Source organism: Fringilla coelebs, assembly GCF_963513975.1.
Source record: "Fringilla coelebs genome assembly, chromosome: Z".
In the NCBI taxonomy this organism is placed as follows: domain Eukaryota; kingdom Metazoa; phylum Chordata; class Aves; order Passeriformes; family Fringillidae; genus Fringilla; species Fringilla coelebs.
Genome location: NC_140031.1, coordinates 22,243,328 through 22,270,876, shown reverse-complemented (window position 1 = coordinate 22,270,876; position 27,549 = coordinate 22,243,328). Strand labels below are relative to the sequence as shown.

The window sequence follows — 27,549 nt, the reverse complement described above, 5'->3', positions numbered from 1 at the left end:
GCAGATGAGAGGTAAGCTGTGATGTAGGTACCAAGTTACTGCATCACCACATGCAAGGAGATGATGACAGAGATGACAGAAAGGAAGGAACAGGACAGGGTCAACGAAGTAGCTGAACCAGTGAAGTGCAAAACTGCCTTTTTCATGAAATAAGGCTTGTTATATTCCCTCCCCTTCCTTCAGGATTGCTGTTCCAGGACTAGAAAAGAACTGAGATCTACAAGAATTTGAGTAACTCGGCCTGCTTAGTTCTCCTCAGAGACACTAAATGGCAATTTCAGCTTCTGGCAGTGGTTTGACATGAAACTATACATACTATCAAGAAGGGAAATATATACCACCGAATGTTCAAGTGTAGTATGGATAGTGCTGGTGTGAGGACAAACAGCACATTCCACTGGCAGCTGCATCTTGTGACTTACTTATCAAGTTCCTGGTGCTCCAATGTTATTATTGCCATTAAACATCCAGATTTTAGTGGTGGTACAAAGAAGTCCTTATTAGACAAAATTTTGATAGTTTTCAAAACAAAACCTCCCTCACTGGCATTATGATTAACTAAGCATTCCCTTAGAACTGTTGCCAGCTGCCTTCCCACAAACTACCTCATCGTTCCCAAGGATATTTATGCCATGATTTCTATTAACTTCTGCACTCTAGGCTTTTTTTTTAGCAAAGCAAGAGTGAAAATTCACTAAAAATATAATTTATTGTAAAGTGACTAGATGTATGCCAATATATTTACATGGTACTTTTGCTACGATCACTCCCTAAGGAACGAGCAGCAAAGCTCCCTCTGATGCCTGCCATACTACACAAACACATTAACAAAACTATATTGTAAGAGCATCAAGACCAACACCAAGGTCAAGCACTCAAAACTTAAGACCACAAAGAACTAAGGCTGCATGTGCAATTTCAGTTCATGCTTTTGTCTCTTTTCATATGACATAGAATTTTCCCCATGAAATTACACTGCCCATTTCAGTGCACAAAGATCAGAGCTCTCAAGGGATAAAACTCAGCTGAAGAACTGAGTACCTTAGTGGAATATTATATTGTCTGGAATATTATCTGGACTGTACAAGAACATGTCATGCAGTAGACTTATATTCTTCTGTTTATTTTCCTCTTCAAACCTGAATTTTCTATCATCTCATCTCAGAATGGCTTCCCATGTAAAAATACTTTGGTCCACAATTTGTTCTTGAGTTCTTCCTAGCAAGCGGGAGAGGAAATATGTATTTGGTTTTTCCTGGAAACATTTGACACATAGGAAAGAGGCAGTTGCTATCTTTTAAGGGAAGGAATGCTGAGGTCCATCTCAAGAGGTGCTTGAAAATTATGGTACTGGCCAATCAGTGGAAAGCCACAGTGAGACTATTTCAATGACCTCTATCAGATAAAACTTTACAGATAGAGCAAGTTCATGTGCTGGAACCGTTTTCATTTAAAAAGTAAGAACATGTATTTTAAAAAGTAGTAAAATGTATATGATAGTCTGGAGCTATCCTACAAAGATTACAAACCTCAGTTCCCTTTCCCCATATAAATGGTGACAGTTACAAACAGTGCTCCTGCAGCATCTGCTCTTTGTAACCAAGACAGATTATGAAGGTGGATGAACCTTCACTGTGAGATACCACAGTCGCTGCAGCACTGTTGAGAATGACCTGTCCTACCTCTAAAGGATCCTTATTCCTTATTGCTGTGTCCTTTTTTCCAGTAACATAAAGTTTCTTATGTAGGGCAAATACTGGTTTGTGATAGTATCTCTGCTTGAGAAGAGCAGAATTTAAAGCGTTTTATTTTTATTCAATAATCATAATACATAAAAATTCAGGGCAGTATGTTGTTTTGCTCTGAAAGAATGCTTTGCTTTGTTACCTTTTTGCTGTGGAGAAACTAATGGGAGAAGAATGCCAACAAATCCCTGTCAAACTATCCACAGACAAGAAATCTAGAAGAAAAGAATAGGCTCTTCACAGCTGCAAGAAAAAGATAATGCATATTACTATGCTTGAGAAGTCAAGTTGTTTAGATCTGGAAGATTTACATAAAAGAGCTGGCAGAAGCTGCTGACAGATAAAAGTCAACACTGCTCCTTCATCTTTTGGGAATTATGGGAAACATTTGTAAGTACACAGAAAGTTAAAAATAATGAGTGTACAGCAGTCACCCAGAAAAAAAATGCAAACAATGGCAACAGTTCTCCAGAACCACAACTTTTATTCAAAAATTGAACGTGTTTCAAATCAATTCAAACATGTTTCCTCTTCTAAAAAAAAAAGAAAAAATGAAAAGCTTAGAGCCGTAACTGTAGCAACAGAATAGAGCAATGCTGAAAGGCAGTCTTATAAGAAAGTAAAACTGGGTTAATCCTTACAGCCATTAAACCATCAGGTGATCTGACATAGATACAAAACCAACATTATTAGTAAAATCCTGGACAGAATCTACAGAGAGGAAATCCCACCCCCCATCTTTACCTTCAGATGAAGAAGAAAACTCTAAGTCTATATGTAATAAGAATTTTTGACCCATATCATACACCTGTGGAGATCTCTCTGCATAGAAATATCAGTGTTATTCTCCTATTCCAATATATTTCACACTACCAAGATCCTAAACATGTCATACCAGCTCAAATACGTGTACTTAATGCATGAACCTAAAGATCTCTCTTTCATAAATAATTGTTTGTTCACACTTCTCTGCTGAGTAGCTTTAATTCAGACCTTAGCACTTAGGGAGACGATTGAATTTCATGAACCTTTACAAAGCTGTCAGGGTTCCAACTGGTGAACTAACCCTAACTGGCAAAACACCTTCATTTGTGTACTGACCATCACACTGTGTTATAAAATTCATATAGTGTAAAACCTGTTTGTATGAAGTGTGTAAGAAAATTGACAATGACAACAAAGATGGTGCTCGTGAAAAACTGGCTGTTTTTACATCACCATCTGCAAGCGAAAGATTAACTGAAGTCAGGGTAAGAAGGTATGGAACAGGATTTCAGTCTGAAGTGGGAGCGTTCCTTTGCAAAGAGACCAAAAACAAGAGACAAAGCCTTAAGAAAAACCAAACACTTCAAATCCAAGAAATCCTTTTCTAACCTTACAGTGTTAAAAGTATTTTGTGGTCTAAACCAAAGAAAAATGTCTCTCTCTTGAAAAACAGTGGTGTATTGTAGAAGACTGAGACTGAGCAGAATAGGACAAAATAACTTGAAGAAATATTTTGCAAGTGATCTTGGAAGGTGTAAGCTACAGAAGGGCAAAACTAGAAAACATAAATCTGGTTAAGAACTGACAACATGTTCCTTCTGATCTTTAGCTCAGGGGAATCAAATAAAAGCAGCTCTTTCATCGAATAAATGAGGAAACAAAGATCTTTTTAGGTCCTCTACAAAGACCCAAGGGATGATCAAGAAGCATTCTGATCCATTGCTTCCATTCCTTACTTCGGCAACTCAGCAGATGCCCTACACTGACCTACTCCAGCACAGTGGAATGTGCTGTAGATATTCTCCAACTTGCTTGTAGAAAATTCATGGGTAACAGGATCAATGCTATCTCCGAACTTAGAGGACTACTAAGTGTATACATGAGAATGACAAGAAAAACTAATGTCTTGAATATTTAAGTACTGCTTGTGTACAGCTCTTGTAGAGGTCACACACATAAAACATCCAAATCAGTTTTTCCACCATCCTGCTCCTGCCAAGAAAGTTAGCTGGTCTTCTAACCCATACATATCTGAAAATATAGTGGCACTATCTATATATTTATCTCCATTTCCACTTATGTACAGAGCTTAAAGCAACAATCACTCAATTGACTTGGAATGTTGCTTATAGGATGCAATAAAGGAGTGAAAATACATTCTTGACTTGAACAAGATGTGATCAAGCATGTGAAAAGGCCTTCTAGCTATGACTCACTAAGAAATGGGTGGGGGATTGAGAGGCTGAAAGGCTGCTGGCTGACTGGAGTAAGTGTTCTTCCACACTGGCCAGCAAGGACTGAGAATTGACTATTTTGTCAAAATGCCAGTTATATCTTGCTTGTTTTCCTGCTATACTACTGGGTGTGGGGTGGTGGGGGGGCTGAGGGAAAGAGGGAAAGAGGGAGGGAGAGAGAGAGAGAGGAGAAAGAAAGGAAGTCTTGAAGTCTTATATTTATGGTCTTTTTGTTATTGTGCTCCAGAGGAATCCCTTGGTCATTTTGCCAGAAGAAAGAACCAGTTACCTTTTTTTGGCCCTAACAGAAGGGAACACCTTTTCCTCATTTTGATTGTCTTTTCAAATTTATTTATAAATCTATCTATCTATTTGTTTAAATGTCAGCTATGCCAGAAGGAAAAAGGGTATCTTACTCCCAGAAGGAAAATAATTCCAAAAGAACCAGTTCCCTGCTGAGAACAGAAAAAAGAGGAATACATTAATTTTAAACTGACCTGATTTTTCTAAAACTCATGTGACTCCTTGTTTTTAAGCACAGTTCACATAAACTGCCTGCATGAAGCTGGAAAAACTTGTCTCCTAAATAGCTCAGATGTGGCAACTTCAGAGAACTTTACTGAGGATTTTACAAGCTAAAGCTCCTCAAAAATGGCAGCAGAGACAGCTGGTCTAACTCATCTAAGCTCTGCTATGCTGCCACCAGGTACCTATTTATTGCAGGACCTATTACCTCTCAAAGGATTTACCATTTCATGGTAAATGTGCCACTAGTAGTCTCTAAAATAATTTAGATGTATCAGTATGAGCAATCATCTAAACTGTGGCCTTATTTAAAGGGAAATTCCCTTTTATTTTTGCTTTTTTGGTGGTTGGGTTTTTTTTCAAATTTCTTGATCTCTCAGGGGAGCCAGCCCTTCTGCTTCTCTTTTTCTTGTTTCAGTACATCAGTCTGCTTTTCACTGGTCAGCTTCCCATATTTCAAACCTTGCTCTCAAACTGAGAAGCAAGTCTTAGGAGACAGAGCAAGGTGGCTGGTTACTGTACAATGGCATTCAGATAGGAGTGAGCAACTCAAAGAATCAAGTCAAAATGCTAATCTGTGTTGCCTGAGGTTGAGGAGCAAGACATCAAAAAAGTGCTAGGCCACAGGTGTGGACTTCTCTAGCTACACATACTTAACTTGTTTGTCTGCTGATTACAAAACATTGCAGGACAGTTTTGTTCTAAGCTTGCATGCATAAAGACTGGGTAGGGGGTTTATTTCATTTTTTTTCCCAGAATAGCAACAAATTACATATCACAAAATTAAATGCAGAAATTTAACATATACTGGGAGCAACAGTGTAGTTTTGAGTCATGCTAATAAAGTTTCATAGCCTATTATAGTGGCCACTTATGTCACAGTCTGACAGCGCTCTGTAAATATCCAAACAAGCGGTGATGTTTTTTAAAATTTGAGTCAGAAAATAAGCATGGATTAAAAATTTCTGACAAGCTGCAAATAGGTAACCAAATAATACTTAGCATGACAGAAAACACAGTATTTTCCAGAATATTAACAAGATACTGAAATAAGAGAATTTCATGTTTTTACTTCTGCATGACTATCAACTTGAGCCCAACAGAAAAAATTGGAACCATATTCAAGTCTATTTTTTCCTGCTGGCTTTATAACTTCCCCATGCTTTCTGCACATTACACGTTCCCTCTTTTTTGCTCTCAGCATTTGGACTCTCTCCTTCAGGAATTCTGTAATCCTGCCAGCCAAAGAGCTTTGCTTTTAGTAAGTAGATCTGCCAACTTAAACACCAGTCTCCTAAGGCAATCAAATAATGAAACACACATGTATGTACTTGCACATAATCTGTCAAATACCTCTCTAGCCCACTACAAATGATTTTTGCAATCTGGGGTTTTCAGAGGAGCATGCATTCATACATAGTTTTCACAGATCAAATGCCATGGCTCTCCAGAGTTCTCTGCCTTGTTTGTACACTCAAACCAAATGACCCTGCAATTTCTATATTAACATCCAAAGATATGAAAAACGAAAAACTTAAAAACAAAAAGGTTTTTGTGCAGGAAACTTCATAGGGAGTAAGAGCAGAAAACTTCATATGGAGTAAGTATATCCTTCAATTTCTCCAATTTGGCAGAAATCTCCTGCAAGACAGCACAGATTCCTCCATGGCAGAACACTCTTTCCATGTTTCCAGCGTGTCTGGAAAGTTAGTGAATAACCATTCCAGGTGTAAAGAATATTTTTGATACCTCCTCCATTACTCATCTGTCATCCACACTTGATGTCTTGACTTTCACTTTCTAAACTAGTGTTTCCTGAAAGAGGAATCTAATGTATGATGTTAGCAACAGAGTAACCCAGGAAAATCTTTGAACTTTGTCATACTAGGATAAAATTGCGCTGCCGCACCTCTTGATTAAGCAAGGTTGCATTTTACTACATAGCAAGATAAGGATGGGAGCAAGAGTGTCTTTCAAGGAAGCAAGTTATTTATTAGTATTAGAAGAGCAAAAATCAAGTTTCAAGAATGGTAATTTACTACGTAGTGTCATCATTTGCAAAAATTCCTGTATTGTGAATCACAACTATGATACAACAAAAGCCCCTCAAAACTAATAGAGATGCACCATAAAAACCTAAAGTAAGAGGTGCTTAAAACATGTATAACTGAAATGTTCTGTTGTGAGACATGTTTAACATGTACAACAAAGTACTGAGAATTTGAAACTCTGGATTTGCAAAATCATGAAACAAGTAAGCTAACACTAAATTATGTTACCATGTATGTTGAATCTGTGTATTCACGTTCTAGTAATTATTTTAATTTCTATGTTTATATTTGGATTCCAGCTGGTGCAGAAAGAGGTATGCAGAAAGAGGAAGATTTGTTCTGCAAGGAATTGTTTTGGACATCCATCACATAATAACTGAAGCCAGACATGGAGTGAGAATATGGTACTCACTCCTGGGGACAAATAAAGATTTACAGAGTCAAACCTAATCCATTTTTGGTTCCTGGTTTTATTTATCTCAATGAAATGTAACTCCTAAGGTTCTCATATGTTAAGAGATTTTAAGAGTTACTCCCCAGGTTCACCTTTTTGAAGTAGCCCTCCTATGATGAAGAGATTAACCTTAGACTATCTTGAAGCAGTAGGTTTGTTTCTTTGGTTGTTTTTTTTATTGTCTGTTTCATTTACCTTATTCCTTACAGGAACCATGATAGCACCTTTGCTCACAACAGTGTCCTAATGATGACTTAGTACTTGTGATTATGAAGTTCTATGAAACACTAATTAGTCATGTCATTGGAAACAGCACAAGTATCAATGAAAAAACCTGTTTCCAGAGAGAAGGCTGAAGGCTGTGAAGAACAGGTGGCTTAATACCACAAGCTGATCAACCTGAATGAAGCAATTTTAGTTCAGTGAAGACCTTGAAAAAAACAAAGCAAGAGTAAGTGGGGGAAAGTGTGGGACAACTATATATCACTAAAAAAAACTTGTATCAGATGGTATACACTGAAAGAAGTTTTACTTTTATGTATAACCACAAGATTTAGATGCTGTTTTGAAACCTTAATGTTCTCCTACTGTAGTGTGCAGCTCACTGTCTATACATACATATATCAAGGTGATAAAACTCTGTATTTATTCTAAATATAGTAATTTATTACAGTAACAGAATATACAAATAAAACTGTCACCATATCACTTCCTCAATTATAAGAAACCCCTATTACTGTCACATTAGTTACCCAAACAGGCAGCCCTAAGGAAAACATCAGCTGTGCAGAAGTATCTGTCACCCTAGAGCAAATTTTTAACATGTATCAGTAAAGAGTTATGAATATATTGAAAGAAAATAACCAGTGAAGAGTTATGAATATATTGAAAGAAAATAACCTGGTGAAAGTAGTTTCTATACTGTCATCACCAAATACAATTAAATATATGTAGTTTCCCAAATGAAAACATTTTACTACTAAATTCACAATTCTTACCATTTAATGGATATTAAAGGGATAAAAATTTAAGTAATCTACACAGAATATGTACTAAAGGAAGCAGTTTGGACTAATTAGTAACAGGCTTTAAATTCATGTAGAAGTTAGGAGCTCAAAACAGGAATAACAGGGTGAAATTACATGCCCTACCTTAGCCCAGGACTTCAGAAGAGATGCTCACAACAGAGTTTCCCTTACTTGTATTCAAAATTTATGAAAGGACAGTCAGACTCTGCTCTTTACGCCCATGTTTATGGTGTAGTATTTCATGCACATTCATATTCTATGATTCTGGTATACTGGAATCTCTTCCAAAAGGAGATAAGATTTGTGCTCCAAACCCTAAAGATACAGTGAATTTTGCCAAACAGAACTAAGACTAAGAACTATGGGATTTTTGCCAATGCTACTAAATCTTGACTATAGGTCTGATCCTGTTCCTTCTGAAGTCAAGATGGGTTTTGCCATCAGTTTAAGGGAAAATAGAATAGTAACCTATGGCTTCTTGTATGAACAAGTTCTTGAAGTAAAGAAAAAAAAAACCAACCCTAAATCATGTATAGCATTTTCAAGAACATCAGTACTTTACAATAATTTTTAGTTTGCATCCAAAAGGATTTTGAAGACAGGATTTTAATACTCTATTTAGAAGAGAGCAGCTCACATTAGCAAGCATGGGCATGTTCCATCCAAACTACTACACAATTTACCACCATATTTGATTGACTGGCTATTTAGTTCAAACAGACTGAGAATTAAAAAAACCCCCACACATAACCCCCCAACAAAACAACCATTCTCGTCTAATTGGCATGTTCTTACTGTATCATAATAAAACTCTACATATCTGTCTTAGAGGAAACATCTGGAGAAAAAGCATAACAGTTGGTAACTGTCTTCCCCTTTTTTGCTAAACTGTTCATGCAACTCGAAGTCCTGCATCCTAAATCACTTTGGGAGGCACCAGCAGCCCACTAGCTTTTTCAATGAAGGTTTTAATATCAAAAATAATGAGACTTTCAACTTGCTAAGAAGCAAGATTTATGCAGTTGTTCTGTAGTAAACATTGTTCAACTAGTGGTTTAATATTATACCCAAATCCTGACAATAATGGGATTGAGAAAATCTCTTATTTCGTGTAGGGAACTGTAGTTTACACAGGCTACCAGAAAGTTTTTTGAGGTGTAAGTACTAAGTTTGATCCAAGAGATTGTCAGAAAAACACAGAAGTTGCAGGGAACACACACTAATCTTTCAACCAACAGTAATTAATTATAAATACAGCAAAGAGAATTCAAACATTCATCACTCTGTGCCCTTAAGAAGCCCTCATTCAATGAACAGAGGTCCTATTTTTCTGTTGTTTCAGAAGAAAGTTTTGCTACTTGCTGTTTAGAATGTGCTCCTTAAAATTCTATCTTTTGACCAGGCCAGATTACAAGGATGACTAGAAAAAATTTTATGCCTAGAACTGGCTTTCACTGGAGCAAAAAAGCCCCCCTTAATATTTTTCTTATTAAGAAAATTGCTTATTTAGGCTACTGACACTATTCTGGCTTCAGAACAATTGAGTAGATTTGGACTGGGCAGAATATATTCTAAATTGTACTTAAACATCCGTACAGATTTTACTCCAAAGTACCTAAAATCAGCCTTCCCAGAATACCCATATACTGGCAGAGACTGAAAGGCCAAGTAACAGATCACACCTCGCTGCACTCCATTGTGTCCTGGCACCTCACAGCTCTTTGCAGACCACATCAGGACAGATGTCTCTCATGCATGTACAAGTCAACTAAGAGCAAAGCAGGAAATGATGGAGGGTTTTGCCGTGGTCTTTGTTGCTCCTCACCTGTGCCAAGCAGCTGCATCTTGGCAAGGAGACAATTCAAGGGTAAAGCTGAAAACACAAGAGACATTTTCCTGCTCCCTCCATCCAAGCGCAGCACATGAAAAATTGCAATGAAATTTGCATTAAAAAATAGCACTAGAGGATTGGAATGCGTGCTCACAGTGTTGAGCACCATGTGCAAATATGAAAAAGACTGAAAATTTTTCCCCTTAACTACTTATTTCTGGAATGTTCCTGGATAAAGAGATAATGAAACCACATACAGCCGTGCTGCCTTATCTACCATGATGCATAGTTAGAGGTTTCTTTCATTAATTCCCTAATTTAAGTGCCTTCATCTCCCTCCAGCAAAAAAGAGATGAGGAAGAGGACTGGGAAATATAAAAGTAACCTCACAAACTAAGAGGCTTCTCCTTGAGAGAGACTGCTGGAGAAGCTGTAACATGCTTTGAAACATTGATTTGCAGTGTACCATTCAAAAGTTTCTTTGCCAAGAATAGTCCTCCATGCTTATCTACTATCTACCAATGTTATGCAAGCAGGATGAAGAGATCTTGGAAAAACACATTGAAGTTTTCTCTCCTGACCCCAACAAATAAATTCCACTGTTATATCTGTAAACAAGACATGCAAACCTGGTGCAGCCATGCCTTGTACTAGGTTGTCGTGGCAACTCTATCCCAGCAAAAACCAGCTCAGAGGTGCATTCCCTCTCAGACTACAGATCTCAGGTTGCACTACGCTTCCTTCCTTCCCAGGTGGTGAGCAGGAGGCTATGGAACTGGAGTGGTCAAACATGCTGCATCCAACAAATATAGCCCCAGAGAGGAGAAAGAGCAAGGTAGAGACCACTTGAATTAAATGTTCTTGAATGGGATAATTTGGCTTTTTGCTGCTACCTTTACAACTTAAAGTGTGCATATGCTTTACAGGGAAGCATCAAAATGTTCAAGGAAAGCAGAGTTAACTTTGTTTTTCTAAAACACAGACACTAAAAAAAAAAAAAAAAGCAAAAAACCCACAGAGAAAAATCAACTCCATCTATATTACTGGAAAGATAACAATAGCTGAGCCTAAATGGACTTAAAGTGCCATTCCTTTAAGGTGCTCCCTTCTTCAGGAGCACCTTCTGGTCCCAGATGCCACCAAGTCATTTGCCAGCACGGATGGAAACTGGCCTGTTTAGACCTACCAAAGGCAGATCTTTCTTCTTGCCCTCAACATCCACAACCCCCAGTGAAGAAATTATCTCAGATACTGACCTCTGGGAAATGTTCTAACATAGCAAATGATGAGGAGCATGTACAAACAGACCTAGTGGATTGTAGGAGAAAATTGTATGACAGCTAACTGAACTGTTAAAGATGTTTTTAATCATTCATGTCATAGTTTACATAGTAGTTTTGAAGTAGAAGATATTCTCAAAATATATTTTTGAAGTGTAGAAGCCATATGCAATTACATCTTTCTCTGGATCAGGGCAATAGTGAGTTTTTGAAAATCTGTCTTTAGGATCTTGTTACCTGAAAAGCCATCAGCTTAAATATAATTTTTTAATGCTGTCTTACATGCAAACTATTTTATAAATTGGGTCAACGTGTGAAAATAAGGAATAAGATTTAGGTGCTATTCTTGTGGACTGCAGCATACAGCATTTATAAAAGACTGAACAAAAAGCAGTCATGTTAGTACAAAAGGTTACACCTGCTAGCACTTTATGAAAAGATTTCGGGCAATGTCCAAGGATGCAGGCATTTCTACAACACAATGGAAAAAACTAAACAAACAAAAACCAAAACCCTAACAAAAAGCGTACACATGCGCCTTCTCTTAATGAAACCATCATAAAATAGAATTGCATTTTAGACATGTATTTTGCTGAAGACATGAACAAAAGTTAGCAACTATTAACCAGAGCTACTACTGGTTGGTTTTTTTTAAAGCCAGAAATTCTCTCTAAGTTCTCTCAAGCACTTAGATTCTTACCAAAATAGTCTCAGGACTTAATATCCTTCTCCAGTTAAAATAACCATGTCTTTAATATTGTGTAATTCCCTTTGTCATTCTTAGCTATGAAAATAAAGAAGTCCTTTGTATTTCAGACTTCAGATCGATTTCATGGATGTTCATCATGGAGAGTGGCTTTGGTAAGACGCAGATGTGAAACAGTGCACAGCCAGCTGCAGTTACAGACTTGTGTTCTTTCACACAAGAAAATCTGGATCCATATATGGCATCACACAATGATTTAAGTGGGCACAGTTATTTGCTTGGGGTGCTGAATGATCCATTCTTGGCAAACACTTAGTACCATGTATTGCTAAAACTCACAAACTGATGTTATCACGTGCAACCCTAAGTAAGAACTACTTGCTAACTAGTGAAGGTTTTTCTCAGATGTTCCTGGATCACAGCTACAGGACCAAGATTATTGCAATGAGAGGTGTAGGCTAATTCACCTTTGCCATGCTTTACATCTGCCTGAGCTTTCATGTCAGCACAAGGTATTAGCAGACTAAATCAGTATAACAGAAGGCTAAGAAAATGTAAGCAAAGTTATTCGACATAGTGCTGCCTTTGTAATCACAGAACAGCATATTAAACTCAGTATGACACAAAACCGACAAATATTTGTTACAGCATCTAAATAGGAGTGTCTTATTATTTCAGCTTCTTAATGCAAAAGTGTGTAAAATAAGGCCTTTAAAATTTTTTTATTAGATTAATTAGATTGATACAGTCAGGGAAAAAAGATTCATTTCAGTCACACAAGCCTTTTCAGTCTAAGATCACCTTTGAGGACTAAAAGGGGGTTCTGTGTACCCCAAGTCATATATTTTTCATAGAAATGCCTATTTTTCAATTAAAGTATTATTTTAAAAAGCTCTCTCTCTCTCTCACTTTAATTTTTATCCTGTGAGGACGAAAATGCAACATGGAAGACGCCGGGTTTAAAGGTCCTTCCTCCCTCTTGCTTCCTTCCTCCTGTACCAGCAGGTGGGGCCACGCATCAACCATGAACTTGCCCAGGCCCTCTATCCACGTGCGTTCGAACTCGCAAAGCCTATCCCTGTGCTTCCTGTGGTGCTTACAAAGGCTTTTTTAGTTATTATCAAGCCTGATATTATTGCTGTGAAAAAAAATGCTCTATTTCACTTCAGTGGTGCTTGCAAAAATCTTTGCCATCATCAGTGATAAAGCAGTTGGCAGGGACTCCTGTTTTCAGATGCATGCACTTATCTGGCAGCTAGAAATTTGCCTAGAAATGTTATCACAAGTAGCTGGCAAGGCTTTATGGCAGGAACTTGCCCCATTTCTCAGTGCAAGTCAAACTCAACTGAAGTGAAAATTCATAACTGCAATGAAGTTCTGACAACTGCAGCAGGGCAAAGGCTTATACTCAAACTGGTTCTAAAAAGAAAAAACTCAAGGGCTCTGGCTTGAATGGTAAATATATTTACCATTTGTATTTGTCATGAGATAGTGACTCATCACTTCGTCCCATAATTTCCTTTTTCCATTTGCCTAAATCAGGCAAGATGACTGTTTTCTTGCCAATGGAGGCTCCAGGTTCACCGCATTTCACTTACTCTTATGTCCCTCAATACATAAATCTAAATAATTTTCTCAAATGGATTGCTACACTGGCTTTATAGCAAAATTAAAGAAAAAAATCCTACAACACATTCTGTTAAACCGTGCACAAACGGTTTTATGCCCTCTGTCAGTTTGGAACTCTATCAGATATTGCATAACCTGGTTGGTGAAAGGAAAGAGTTTCCAAATGTTATGTGTCATTATCTTTGTGTAACTTGCTGATCTGTATCTGTTCTAGGAGAAGAGTGAAAAAGAGTTTGGACTTTTTCTTTAAAAAAAAAAAAATCTGTTTTATAGCTTCACCACAAGAAGGAAGAGCTTCAGATTATTTTTAGGCCCAAAATCAGCTGAAATAGAACCAAGTGTCAACATAAACAACCCTTTTAAGTTATACAGGAAGTTACAGGAAGTGCCAAACCATCAAAACAGACAAATTATTCATATAAAGTTCTGGTCTACCCTTCTGCAATCTCATCTTCATTTCAAAGTAAGAATTTAGCATTCCAAGTTAAATCTGTAAGTATTTCAGTCCATCAATCAAAGCTTTATGCTCCAAAGTCTGCTTAAGATCAGCGTTCACAAAACAGGTAGGGAAATTATACTGTATGAATCAACTCTAAATGTATATGGCTGTATCAGATGAGTTGAATCAACATTTGAAAAACATATCTGGACTTTGTACAGCTTATGTACTTTCTATTTGCAAAGAGTTGAGGAAAACTGGGATAAGCAAGAGGAACCAGCCTAATGTAGCTTCAATTAAAAAAAAAAATAATTCCAAGAGAAAAAAACCCCAGTCTTGTAAAATCTTGACTGCTTCACATAAACTTCAGATATATAATGGGGGGAGTAAAGATGACCCTACGCTGTGTCTCCACTGTTGCAAGTACCTCAATCCTCCCAGCAGCAGCCAGGCACCTTTGCCTGGTGGGAAAAAAAATGTGGCATGCTGGGTCACTTGGAACCTCTCAACAAGTGAGAGGAATTACATCTCTCTTGCCATAGCTCTGACATTGCATCAGGCCCGAGACTGGAAGGTGCTAGAGACTTCTTGGGGCTTTTGTTTCTCTTTTCTTTTCATATCCTTTCAGATGCAATTAAAAAAAAAATCCCCAGAAAATCAGTTCTTTATTGACAAAGACAAGACTGGCAAAATATAATAGTCCTAAAATTTCAGCCAAGGAATGCCAATTCTTGTCTTAAACCAACAGATCAAGAAACTATGTGATGAATAAAATAAAAATATGGGGAAAGAGTTAACTGTTTTAATGGAACTTAAAACCACCAGCAAGGGAGGTTTTGTTTTCAGATTGCCTTTTAACATTTAGGAAGCTCCCTGTTTCTAAGACTGATTGCATAAGACACAGGCCTGATGAGCAGCTCTGCCCATGTCACCAGTCTCATTGACTGCAAAGTGTGTTCATATGTCTATGATTATTTGTGTATGAGTAATGCGCCATTGTGAGTACTGGCAGCACTGTGCTTAAATACTGCAAATGATATCTATTACAAAGCAATCTGGACATTGATGAGAAAGTGATCAGGCTTAATAAAGACAAGGAGAAAAACCATTCAGAGTGAATAATTAAGTATTAAAGAGTATTGAAAGTATTAAAAAATGTTTTCTTCAAAAAGAAAATTTGCCATATTTACCTAGGCATATGGCATATACCTAGGTATATGGCAAATTAAAGGAACTTCTTTGATTATGCATATATATTCTTTGAAATCACAAGTTTCTAATACTCTATTCAACATATACGCAACAGCAGAACATATAGAATTGACTCTTCACAGAATTAAAAAAGGATACAGATTACAAATAAATGAGGTGTATTTAAGAAGTTACAGTTAAGAACTTACAGTTCCACATTAATTTGTTATCTTAATCCACAGTGCTTTCAATTCATCAAGTAGTGAAAATGTAAACTTGACTGCATTTGGTCAGGCAAGCTTCACACTACACATTAATTTATTTGAAATACACTCTAAGGGTGTAGAGAGAAGTACCATTTTGGGAAGAATCTTTTGGCCTACTGCCTATTACATTGGCTGCTGGACAATGTTAACTGTGCTATTCCCTGCCCCAAATAAAACACAAAAAAACAGTGAAGCCACCTGAAAGTCAAACATATATTGCTACATTGTTCTTTATCTGAACTGTATTTCTGCCCCCACCTCTGGTTTTACCCTAACTTTCCTAGCATTCTGCTAAATTAAAAATTTCACCTTCCTTTTGATTTTTATAATACTCTTCCAGTACATTTCCAAATCTGTTTCTAAGATTCAAAGTACTCTCTGCCTTAGATCTCTTCAGAAAAAAAATCTGTAAAGAGAGAATACTTATAATTACTTTTCCTAATTTCTTTTAGGAAAGCATACTTTATTTTAACAGTAATTAAGCCTGAAGTTCAAATTTCTATTCAGAAGGGTCTAATCCCCGGTCTTAGGGCATTATGGAGGTGTCTAGCCTCTTATATGAAGCTTAAAATCTTTAATTCAAAACCAACTACGGGAACTCCTCTTTTTTTTTTTTTTTTCTTTTTTGATCAGAAGAAAACAAGGTTGGACTGCAAGCTGATTCTTAAGCATTTTAGAGCACAGCAGGATTATGTGTGCAGGCTTTGAGATGAAGATTCTCAGTTAAATCAGAACATTTTCTTATTTTCAATTCCCAGAGTCCCATGGTATTAAAAATAAACACATTGCATGTAAATAGTACTTTGTCTAAAGGCAATAAATCTCACACAGAAGGTTACATATAAGCAGAGCCCTCCCAAACCTGCAGCAGAATTTCCCAAAGTAACTCCTAGCAGCTGAAACTCCCATAAATGTCTGTTACAAACACAGTCCTGGGGCAGGGTTGGAAACAGCAAGATTAACACCAGGACTTCCCAGTGCAGCGCTGTGGCCAGCTCACAGCATGGTGCTGCGAACAGAAGCATCGAGCAAGCATGAGTACAGAAACCAAAGAAGTTACAAAGTGCTACATTTTAAACCAATGAACATCAATGCCAGGATGCCGGTTGCTTCCCCACAGCATGCACGTGTAAAGAATGGGATTTTCTTTCCATCCTCTGCTGCTCAAAATGACCTGTCAGCATTGAGATACCTAGCCAAAAAACCATGTTTCTTCTGCAGTTACATAGGATGGTGATAACTATTGTCACAGGTGGGTTAAGAAAACAGCCAGTGTCACCTAAGCAGCATAATTAATATCAAATACAAGGAAGGATCAAAGATGTAATAGCTTTTAAAAGGAAATACTCAATTTTCAGAACTATGCAAACGAAAGAAAAAACACGAGGCTCTAATGACTAGCAGTTAAGAGTTCAAGGACTTCAGAAATAGGGACAGCATAACTTAAAATCCCCTACAGCCTCATCTGCTCTCAACTTTATCCTAACAATGATTTACATCTAGGCACTGCAGACTTGTAAGCACACCTGCTGCAGTGCTTCAGAACACTGCTATAAAACCAGTGCAGATTCACTGTTTATTAAGTCCCCACTAACCTAAAAATGCTTCTGCCAGGTTAACTTAGTTGCCACATACATTTTTGTATATTTCTGCCCTTATCTTTGCTGGTTATCAGCACAGCTGAATATAAACTTATAATATGCACAGAGGGATGAAAGCTGATAAACTGATACCACAAATTTGCAAGTGATGCTGCAAACATTTCTGTGTAGGAAGTGTGATGATAGTATTGATTACTATGGTGTCACTGTGAAAATCATGACCACATACTACAACTCTTATTACCTACAGTTAGAAACTCAGAGAATTTATGAAGTATTAGAAGTTGAAGAAATATAAGCCACTCTAGACTTCTCCAGTAAGCTGTAAAGTCTATTCTAAAATGTACTTGGCTTATTAATCTGTAAAACCCAACTATCTGATTGTCAGTAGGTAAGAGACAAAATCACTTGGAGGAAGAGTTTTGTTTCTTTTGGTTTTTTACCCCAAAGCTTTTCCAATTATACTTGTTTCTTCTCTTAACAAAAGAGTTCTGAAAAAATTCCTAGTTGTGCCTAACATACTGTTACAAACACAGGTTAAAAAGTAACATAGGAAGGTATTTCCTCTGTTTAACCTTTTTTTGTATCTTTTCTACTGCATGCCGAACTTATAAATCTGAATTTCTCTTTTTTATAATTTCACTGTTAATTTTAAAATATTCATTTTTACCTTTAATGCCAGGTAACCCTCCCCATGACCAGAATATATCTTTTGCTGCTAGCAAGAGATTTGTGGTAAGAACATACTTTTATTTAGAAGGCATAGTATTGGACTCACTGAGAACTTTCTCAACCACAAAAGCAAATACTCCCACCAGTTTCTTAGAAACCTAAAATAAACGTTAATTGGCTCATTTTCCACTTAGGGTTTCACAGCAGAGAATTAGAAGCAGACTTTCCAACCAGTGAGATGTACCTCACAGTAAGTCACTAGTCCCTGTGCTTGAGACAAACCACACAAAACTACAAAGTGTGTGACCTAAACATTACAATGTAGAAACAATTTTTAATTGACTGAAATGAGCTGTACACTAGCTGACCAGCAGGTGCTATATACATGAAAGTGCACTCAGACAAGACTGTGAAACAAAAATACCTGAAACCATGCACCTTCTGAATACTGACCTTGCTCACTCTCCGATTCAGCTTTTGCAGGACTTGGTGCTACTGGAAGAGGCCGAGGAGGACGAGGCTTTGGAGTAGGGGGAGATATTTTTTTTCTTCCAATGTACTCTACATAAGTTCCTGGGAAATCCCCCCTCTCCCCTGTGGTTTCATTAAAGCCATTCAACCAACCAATTTCCTCAGGCTTTGCTTCTTCCCCTTCACTGAATCCAAGTGCTAGTAAGGTACCTTTATTCACAGTTAATATATCTCCTAAGTGCAAGTCAATATCTTCTTCTCTCTCTTTTTTGTAGTCATATAAAGCTCTGTATTGATATCCCTCAGCACTCATCTTGGCAAATGATTTAACATTAAAAAGTGTTACTAAACAGTATTAAAATGCAATTGTCCAGTTATAGTTTTATGTACAAAGAAATTCAAGATGAAATAAATGGGATGATGAAAATGTCTCTTAAGTAATAAAATCCAAAAAATAATGAAAAAACACAGTCTGCCTTTTCACTGTTGATGTTTTTACCAATGTATTTATTCTTAGTCACTGTCTGTTGCAGAAGTTAGGTGCTCCAATTCTTCTGTGTCCAGCAATATTCTTCCAGTTAGTTCTTTTCTTGGGCTTCCCGGCACTTCTTTGTCTCCATACACAAGTTCAGCTGACTCTTTAGCTGGTCATGCTTTCTTCAGATGTATTTGCCACAGACTGCCCACATACCTTAAACATTCGGCCACCAAACTCTGCACACATGCTTTTCCTGGAAAGAGAAGAGAAATCTGATTAAATCATTTCACATTCGCTTGATGATTGCGAACTTGGTATTCTACCTCTGACTTAAGCTTTCTGCAACCCTGGTAAAGGCTGTGTCCCACGCAAGAATCCTATGTGACAATAAAATCAAGCAAGAGCACAAAAAATATCTCCAGCTAATGTTTGCATTTCTATAAAGGATATATGTCAAATTACTTGCACCAAATTTGTACCCCTGCAGTATGAGGCACACTTCCTTCTCTGTGACTTACAGCTACTGAAAAGTCTCAGGGTGAGAGGGCTAAGCCCTGGAGCTATTCCTCCAGTGCAGTATCTAACCTGGCAGCACGAATTTATATATTATCTCCCCGAAGCCAGACAGCCACACCCCTTCTCCACAAAAGGTCTGGCAAGACAGAGGAGGAGCTTACTGTAATTAGCATAGGCCACTGAGGTATCCAGTCTCCTCTGGTTTATGGCAAGGATGAGGATGAGCAACAGTCCCCATCCTAAAGCTTGTATTTCAAAAATCTTTTGGAGGAACATGTCTTCTCATAATCTGTAGAAGAACCAAAGACTCAAAAGAACTTTTACTTGATGACTAGCATATTTCCCCCCCCGCCTTTTTTTTTTTTTAAGAGGGGCTTTACCACTCCCCCATCTGCCAGATGTTTTTTAATGTGTTTATGGTATAATACTAGAAAAACAATCAGCAACTGAAACAGGCACACCCAGACCACCTAAGCAGCCCTAACAGGAGTGAAGTATCAGGGTGCATGCTTAAATTACATTTAAGGCAAGAGAACACAGGCCTGAACTTTTAGCTCAAGGTTGCCCAACCATAAAGTAAAAGAAAAAATATTACTAAAACCCAAATCTATTTAGAGAACAGTTGCTTGAAGACATATAGAACACTGAAAGCTTTCTAAATATTATTTCAACTGTTACTCATTTTCATCTACTTGAAAAGACAAGCCAAATCATAATTTGAAATGCTATACTGGGAACCAGAAAGTACTAACTACACAAAGCTGCACTGAAAGTCCTAAACTACATATGAATAAAAGACCTGAGAGAGCTGTGTAATACCAGCAGGTAAATATTGACTATATACTACGTATTCATATATACTACGTATTCAATGTATACAGAGCCCCTTTTTTTTTTTTTTTTTTTTTTTGTGAAACACTCCCTTTTTACACTGTAAAGAGACATGAGTAGACAGGGCTGGAACAGGGAACGTCTGACAGCTCTTTTCCATACCATTTTTTCTAATGCCTCAGTCATCAAGTCTTTTGAAATGTGACTGACAAGCTAAGAAGTGTTTATAAGAATGCATATGGGCTTTCTGTGCCAGTGAATGAACCTGATCCCTAGTTTGTAAGTGGCTCCTCTTTAGCCCATCAGGTCCCTGCAGCATGTTGCACAACATCTCTCGTGACAAAACACAGAAGAAAATCTTGTTAAGTTCTTGAAGAACTTCCTTATCATCCCTTGCAACCAGTTTTTGTTGTAGGAAAGAATTATGTGAGCCGTAATTAGACTTCCTATTTCAAAAAGCTTGCACATAAGTATTTATTTTAACAACTTGCAAATCTATCCATATGTATTAAGCACCCAGCTCCCACCAAAGTTTTAATTAGATATTTCTGCAGCCACTTCTGAAAAACCAAACTATGTTGCCTACCTTACTGATGCTACCAAATATCACAGGCTTTGTAATTAGCATGAATAGTTTCACTTGTATTTAATTTTGCCTCTTCTACCAGAGAAAATCTACCGACAAAAACTGTGGAAAAAGTACAAGTACTAGTGTACCAACTAAATAGCTGAGAAGACTTTACAAAAGTATGGATTTCTCCTGTTTCGCATAGCAAGAGGAAAAAAAATGCACTTACACAGTTTTGATCCAAGTGTTGTGATTAATACAAATGTTTTAAATCAAAACCAACTATGCACACAGCAAAGCCTGCTAGAAAATTACCACTCTGACTACTTTAAATACTCTGAAATATTTATTTTCTTTTTAAGGAAGGTTCAACAAGTGCTCTGCTACAACTACTTATTTAAGTCCTACTGCCTGTGGGCATTTTGGCAGCCAACGAAGTCTTCTAAACACTGCATAATTCAACTGACTTGACCTACTCCTCTGATCTTTTATTATCAAACGTATGATAGCAACTTTATGGCCATATATTTTAAATGAGTACTTCTGTCTCTTATTCATCTCTTGAAAATATAGAACTGGAAACGTTGTAGTAGAATTTCTTAGGACAATTTTAAAGCATATTTTAAAAACTCAAACCGTTAGAAAAACTCAATGAAGTTATGGTAGCAAAGTTTCCTTAGATCCAGTTTCCCTGGGGCTCAGAGCTGCAGTACCTGTTCATACTCACTTATCAGCACCACCCTCAGTACAGAGTACCCGGGATCTGCCCTCCTGATCTATGGTTCATGTACCTGGAGACACTCCTGTGAGTCAGCCATTCTGAACTCCTTGGATTTATGCCTTTTTCTATTGTTACTATGTCTCAGGTTCAGGGATGAACTAAAGACTCAGAGTTCAAGAGCCTTGCATATAGATCTAACACAAGGACAAACACAAGTTTTCCACACCTGCTCAGTAACACCACAGTGTATTCAAAATGCCCTCTTAGAGTGCTTGGCTAAGATCTTGCATTAAAAAAAAATTCCCTTTACTCCAATTGAAATTACACAGTCTCTACATTCAGGCATTTTGACTCAAACTGGCTTAAACTGACTGGCCCTAAAATACATAGCTCAGACACCACCTTAAATAGATTAAAACAAACAAACCAAACACTTCAGGGAAGAAATACTCCTATATTTGAGATGATTTTATTACTGGATTTCCATTTGGCTGGTCAAATGGAAAAGGTGGGAGAAGTATTGTAAGAGAATCAATGTTCATTTGTTTTTTATTTACTGTCTAAGAGCATGATGCCACTAAAAGATTCCTGAGTTCAGGCAGAATTCCGGTCTCTCAGCAGAATGGTTTATGTTGAGCATTTCAGTAGGGATAAAATTTAAAATTCAACAGAAAAACTCGAGACATTCCTACAAATTTAGGTGGAAAGCGAAGGGGACATGAAATCTTCCCCTTCAGCCTCCCCTTCTTCCCCTGTTAAATATGACATCTGGCTCCCACTTCACTGGTACCCAAGGGTTTCCTCCCACACAAGCTATCATGCCTGTGGTGCTGGAGAACAAAAACTTCTACACTGCATATACATGCACAGTGATACCAGAGGGGTGGGCTGGTTACTGGTACAGCATGCCTAGTACAAGATGCAAAGACTTTCTTCACCTTTGCATTAACAAATTTAATAACTGTATTTCCTTGCACTGCAATCTCTCTAATAATAATTCCAAAAATCTGTAGAGAAAAAGTGCCTAACACAAGCTCCCTTACACTGCAGGATAAGCCTGGTAGATAGAGGAGCTGACTAACATACCAGGGGGACACTGAAATAAGGAGAATTGAGAGGTAATCAGGGAAATTTGCTTGGAGACCAAGTCTTCTCCCCACTAGGTGTCTACACACCTGTGACTCAAACTGCAGCTTTCTCTGAAATATGCTCTCCAAGCGGAGACGACCAAGTACCACATTAGAACACTATTTTCTGCAAGAAAGTGAGGTCTGTGATGTATCACGTAGTAATACCTTTATACCACTTACAGTCTGAAATAATTATTTTAAATCTGTGGACATTCTATCACAAGTCTTTGAACGAGTCCCAATATATACACATTGAATAAGTACTCTAAGCACTGCACACCACATGTCATTCTGAAACATCTCAAAGACCTCATAAAGGCTGCAAACTATGGACGAAGGGAGGTGATAATTAAAAAAACTTAGGAAAGCAGTACAGTCTGAACTTCCGTCCTATTGAAGAGGCCGGCAGGTTAACCACTCCGGAGCCCTATGCCGACTTGCAGTTCCCGCCGCAGAGCAGCCGCTCTCTCGCGGCCGGTGCCCAGGGGCTGCAGCCCCTCCACCGCCGGGGCAGGGCTGCATCGAGCCGGCGCTCCCCGGCGGCGCGGGGACGATGGCTGAGCCCCGGGCACGGAGGACGCCGCGCCGACCGCTCCCGCTCCAGCGCTCCCTACGGACACCCCTTCCGCCACCCGGGGGGCTGTATCCCGGCGCGGGCACCAGCCCGGCTCTCCACGCCACCCGGAGCCGGGGCTCCCGGGCAGCCCCGCGGTGGCCGCAGCGCGCCGCTCGCCCTGCCCGTCCAGGAAGCGCCGGGCCGAGCCGCCCCCGGCCGCGAGGGGACAGGCTGCACCATCCTCGGGGCTCGGCCTCGGCCGCAGCGGACGGCCCGCCCCGGCACGGGGGAAAAAGTTGCGCGGGGCGGCGCCGCCGCTCGGACTGTCACCCCGCAGGGCTGGCCGGTGCCCTGGCTCCGGGCGGCCGCACGGCCCCGCGCCGCCCCCTCCCGCCCCGCTCCCGTGCCCCGGCAGCCGCCCGAGGGGCAGCACCAGCTGCAGCGGATGCAGCAGACTCCCTTTACCTCAGCGGCAGCAGCGGGAGCAGCAGGAGCAGCAAGAGCGGCGAGGGCGGTGAGGGCGGTGAGGGCGTCAGCACCTCCCTCCCACCGCCAGGCAGCAGCTACCGCCGCGACACCCCACTCTCCGTCCCACCGCGCTTCCAACCGCGCTCGCCGCCTCAGCGCCTCGGCGGTGCCGTGCCCGCCGCCGGCTCGGCCCCCGCCCCGCCCCCGGCGCCTTCGCCAACCCGCTCAGGCACCGCCTTCCGCGGCCGCTGACTGACGGCGGCACCGCCCGCCCCCGCCCCGCCGGGGCCTCGGCACAGCCCGGTCCGGGGCACGGGCGCCGCTGGGTTTCCCGCAGCCCCCCCGCCGTGGCCAGTGGCCTTTGGGCCGCCGTCGGCGACCTTCGGGCGCGGCGCTCAGAGATGCCTGCAAGGCTCGGGCGCCGCCGCAGCCCGGGGACGCCAGTCCAGGCCGGCAGGCGGCAGCGAGAGGAGCACGTGCTTCTGCCTAGTTCCTCGTTGGGGATTTTCCTCCTCTCTCTTCCCTCTCGCCCCCCCGCCCCGTATTAAGGCGGTGTGTCACGTTGGTGAAATGTGAAGTTGGTGAACTCCAGACAAACCAACCACCGTGGGCCGTGGATGCCCGGCTGTGTGTGGAGCAGGGCCGTGCAGTACAGCCAGCTGTCCTCCCTCGATAGACTGTCAGGGGCTCCCCCCGCAGCACGGCTTGGTGGCGGTGTGGATTTGACCCCACACGGTGTGAAAGAGCCCTGCGAGGCTGTATATTGAAGGTCCAGGACCCAGACCCTGGAATATGGTAAAAATACCTTCAGTAGTCTACCTGGCAACCTGAAGACACAGAATTGCTTTTAAAATTGATACTATTGCTTGTACACAAGTAAAAACATTGCTCTAATTTAAATAGTGAACAGTAAAATTTTTGAGGAAAATGTCAGCTCGTACAGGGTTTTTTTGGGAGGGTGGTGGAGTGGGGGGTGGGTTTGTGGAATTGTAAATTCAGGCAGAAGCAGAATTAAGAAATGATGTTTCATTTCTTCTGTCCAGACTGCTGTCTCTGGCATTTGGTATTGCTGAAGGCAAAAACAGCATGGATTTTGGTGGGGATTAGGCAGACTGGCTGGTTGGAATGCCAGTCCTGGGCACTGGTCTAACAATGGGTATTTAGGGTAACTAAAGATCTCTCAAGTAGTATTTCCCAGCTTGTGAGACTAGATTTGTCCCACAGGTGAAATGCAGGGCTAGAATTGATGTCTGGGCTCCCTCCCTGCTGGCATGGTATCCTTCAGGGGAGGGAAAAGTCTCTCTTGGAAGTTCCAGCACCACCTCCTTGTTTACCCTCTGCTGCTCCAGGGTGTGGGGGTCTCTGTTTTTTGGACAAGTTTTCTTCCCTGAACTTGACTTTTGATTTCACCTTAAGCATCTAACTTGCTGCTTTCTCTGTCAATCAAAGAAAGTAAAAGACCCAAAAGAGAAAAAGTAGGCAATAGCAGCACATGACTTTGATGCTTCCCTTGCTGACTTTGCTGTCATGTCTGTTGTGACTTCAGTCTCAAGGTCACTCCAGCTCTTTCACACCTCTTTCTGCATAGATCACAGCAGTATCCCAATGTTTCCAGGAATAATTTCATATGTTTAATCTTGGTAGGTGAAAGTTATACAACAAGTTTTGCCCTAGGAATATTGCAAAGCAACAGGAGACAGGAGGCAGAAATGAGAATGCACAAATTGAAAACCGTGTTCCTTCTTCTATCAGTTACTTTTCAGAGGGTCTTAAGGACTCCATAAAGCTTTTGCATATTAAGTTTACAGTGGGCTTTAATGCATGTAGGTGTGTTTGATTAGTTCTAGGTTTGTTGAGAAGGATATTATTGACACAGTATGTAAACAGGAGGGACTTTCAAGGCAACAGTCAGTGAAAAGCAGAAGATGGAAGGGTAAAATATGGGTAAGAGGGCAGGATCACCAAGGTATGAGCTATACACACATGTTTTGGCTAAAACAACTGTAGTCTCCATCTGTCAGGAGACCTTTTGAGCATTCCTGCTAGAAGCTGCTTACGAGAAGGCAATAAAAAAGTGAGCAGGTCCTTTTTTCAGTACTAGTAGCAGCTGGATGATATGAGCCTTTGCATCTTATGTCTGTGTAAGCTTTCTGTGGTAAAGGTCATGCAGCACTGGAGAGGATCTACATGGAAACTCCCTTTCCTCTAGGAAAAAAGTTCAGCTAGATCTTACAAATGAAATTTTAAAGTATGGAAACTGAGAGGAAAAAAACGTCCTCATCAGAGGATTTGTGGGGAAAGCCGAGTTTCCAGAGTATAGGATCTCTTCCACTTCAACTGACAAACTCATTTTTTTTCTTTACTGACACATTTTAAGCAAGAAAATTTCCTTCTGTTTCTTATAGGATGTAAAAGCAAATCCATTTGTGAAGAAAGATGCCTAGATTAATGGACAGTGTTAAGTTCACGGTTGGACTCAATGATCCTAAAAATATTTTCTAAGATCAATAATTCTATGATTTTACCAGTGCCAAATCTGGTCTCCTGGGACAGATAGACAAAGGTGGAAGAAACTGTGCAGAGGAGTTTTATTGGAATATACCTTAGATGTGATGAATGCTAATCGCACATGCCATTTTACTAAGTTCAGAATAGGGTCCTGTGATTTATTACATATTATCATACCATCCTGCATCACTGGGGTTTTCAGGCAGCTGATTTCAGGGAAGGAGGAGAATCAATCCATTTTGCTTCCAAAGATGAAAATTATTTCATACAGCATAGTTATACTGTTCTACTAGCACACATTGGTAAATAACTCATGTAAAATTCCCAAAGGAATGGGAGTCACGGAAACAACAGGAAAGACTATCCATAGTTATTGTAGACATGAATTAAATGCAAAATAAGTACAATGGATCACAAGAAGGACAAGCATCAAAGACTGTGAATGGTGATGTTTTCCTGTCATAGCCAGGACAAGGAAACATTGCTCTTCAGAAATGTAGCTTTAAGTGTGTTTCAGAAGTCAAAACAGTACTGTGAAAAGCAAGTTCCTCCGCTGCTTAAGAGCTTTCTAGCATGTAAGGGAAAAGAAAGAGCTAAAAATAAGACAGAGAAATTCAGGAAATAAAGAAGCAAAACTTGCTATCTCGTTACGAATCAGAGAAGTAAGCCTGACAACTTTCATTTTAAAACTGGAAGGAAGCTGATTAGCAGCATGGTAATCATATTGGGCATCACAACGTGATTTGGTTTGAATTTATTTCTGTTCTGTGGGAAGGATAGAATGGTTTCTCTCTGGCTAAAACTCTGACATCAGCAGTAAATTTTGATATCTCAGCTAATCAGACAAATCTGCCTTAGGTATTTCACTTTATATTCATGTCATGGTTGACATCTAAGGCTGTTTTCCACTCTTCAAGATACAATGCACCTGAAGAGGCAATGGAATTGCCATCATTAAATGTTTTTAGGAAGGTAGTCAAATATCTGCCTAGCTGAGATACTGGCTGCCCATACTCAGCCGAAGAAAGATGGCCACTGGAGACCTTCTGTGATTCTGTAAGTGGACATATATACAAATTATCAGAAGCAGGCACAAATCCTAAGAAATTACACTTTCTCTTAAATAAATTTTCCCATGAGAATAGAAGCGGCCCAAAATTTGTTCCCTCCGCTCCTACTCAATATCTGAAAGACAGGTGACTGCAATTGTCAAAAAAAAAAGGCCTTGCTTCTGCAATCTGATCTTTTAGCAAGGACTTTCTCCAGCCTGCTTTAGATCACATTTTTAGAACACAAAAGTAGTGGAAAATAAGATTTTTGTGTGCTAATCTCATCTAGGAAACACTTTGTATTCATGAAATTCTTCAAAATATTTTGCTTAAAAAAACCCCCAAACTACTTTCAGTTATCTGAAAGTTGACTTTTTATTTAATTTTTTTCTTTAGTCTCATAATTTTGAAATGTATGAAAATATGCATTGTGTCAAAAAACTTTTAAAAATCTGTAAGGATTAGGAAATATAAATACACCATGTTTTTCCATGTCTGAAGCACAGCATAATTGATAAAATAATGTTATAAATATAATATCTGCAAATGCAACATCTGTGTTTATCTTTCAACCATATAAAATTACATAAACAAAGATTCTGCTTTTTATGAAATC

General features: G+C 39.5%; 1 protein-coding gene across 1 annotated transcript in view; it reads right to left on the bottom strand.

The window, feature by feature from the left end:
* The window catches only part of PIK3R1 (phosphoinositide-3-kinase regulatory subunit 1), a 60,408-nt gene extending 36,906 nt beyond the window's left edge, over positions 1-23,502 (bottom strand). Inside the window, exons 1-2 of the mRNA XM_084224523.1 lie at positions 23,374-23,502; positions 18,091-18,839 (exon numbers count right to left, since the gene is read on the bottom strand). Of these exons, the coding sequence (XP_084080649.1) occupies positions 18,091-18,421 (331 nt within the window). The 5' untranslated portion in view covers positions 18,422-18,839; positions 23,374-23,502. The remainder of the gene's footprint in view (positions 1-18,090; positions 18,840-23,373) is intronic.
* Between the last annotated feature and the right edge of the window lie 4,047 nt (positions 23,503-27,549).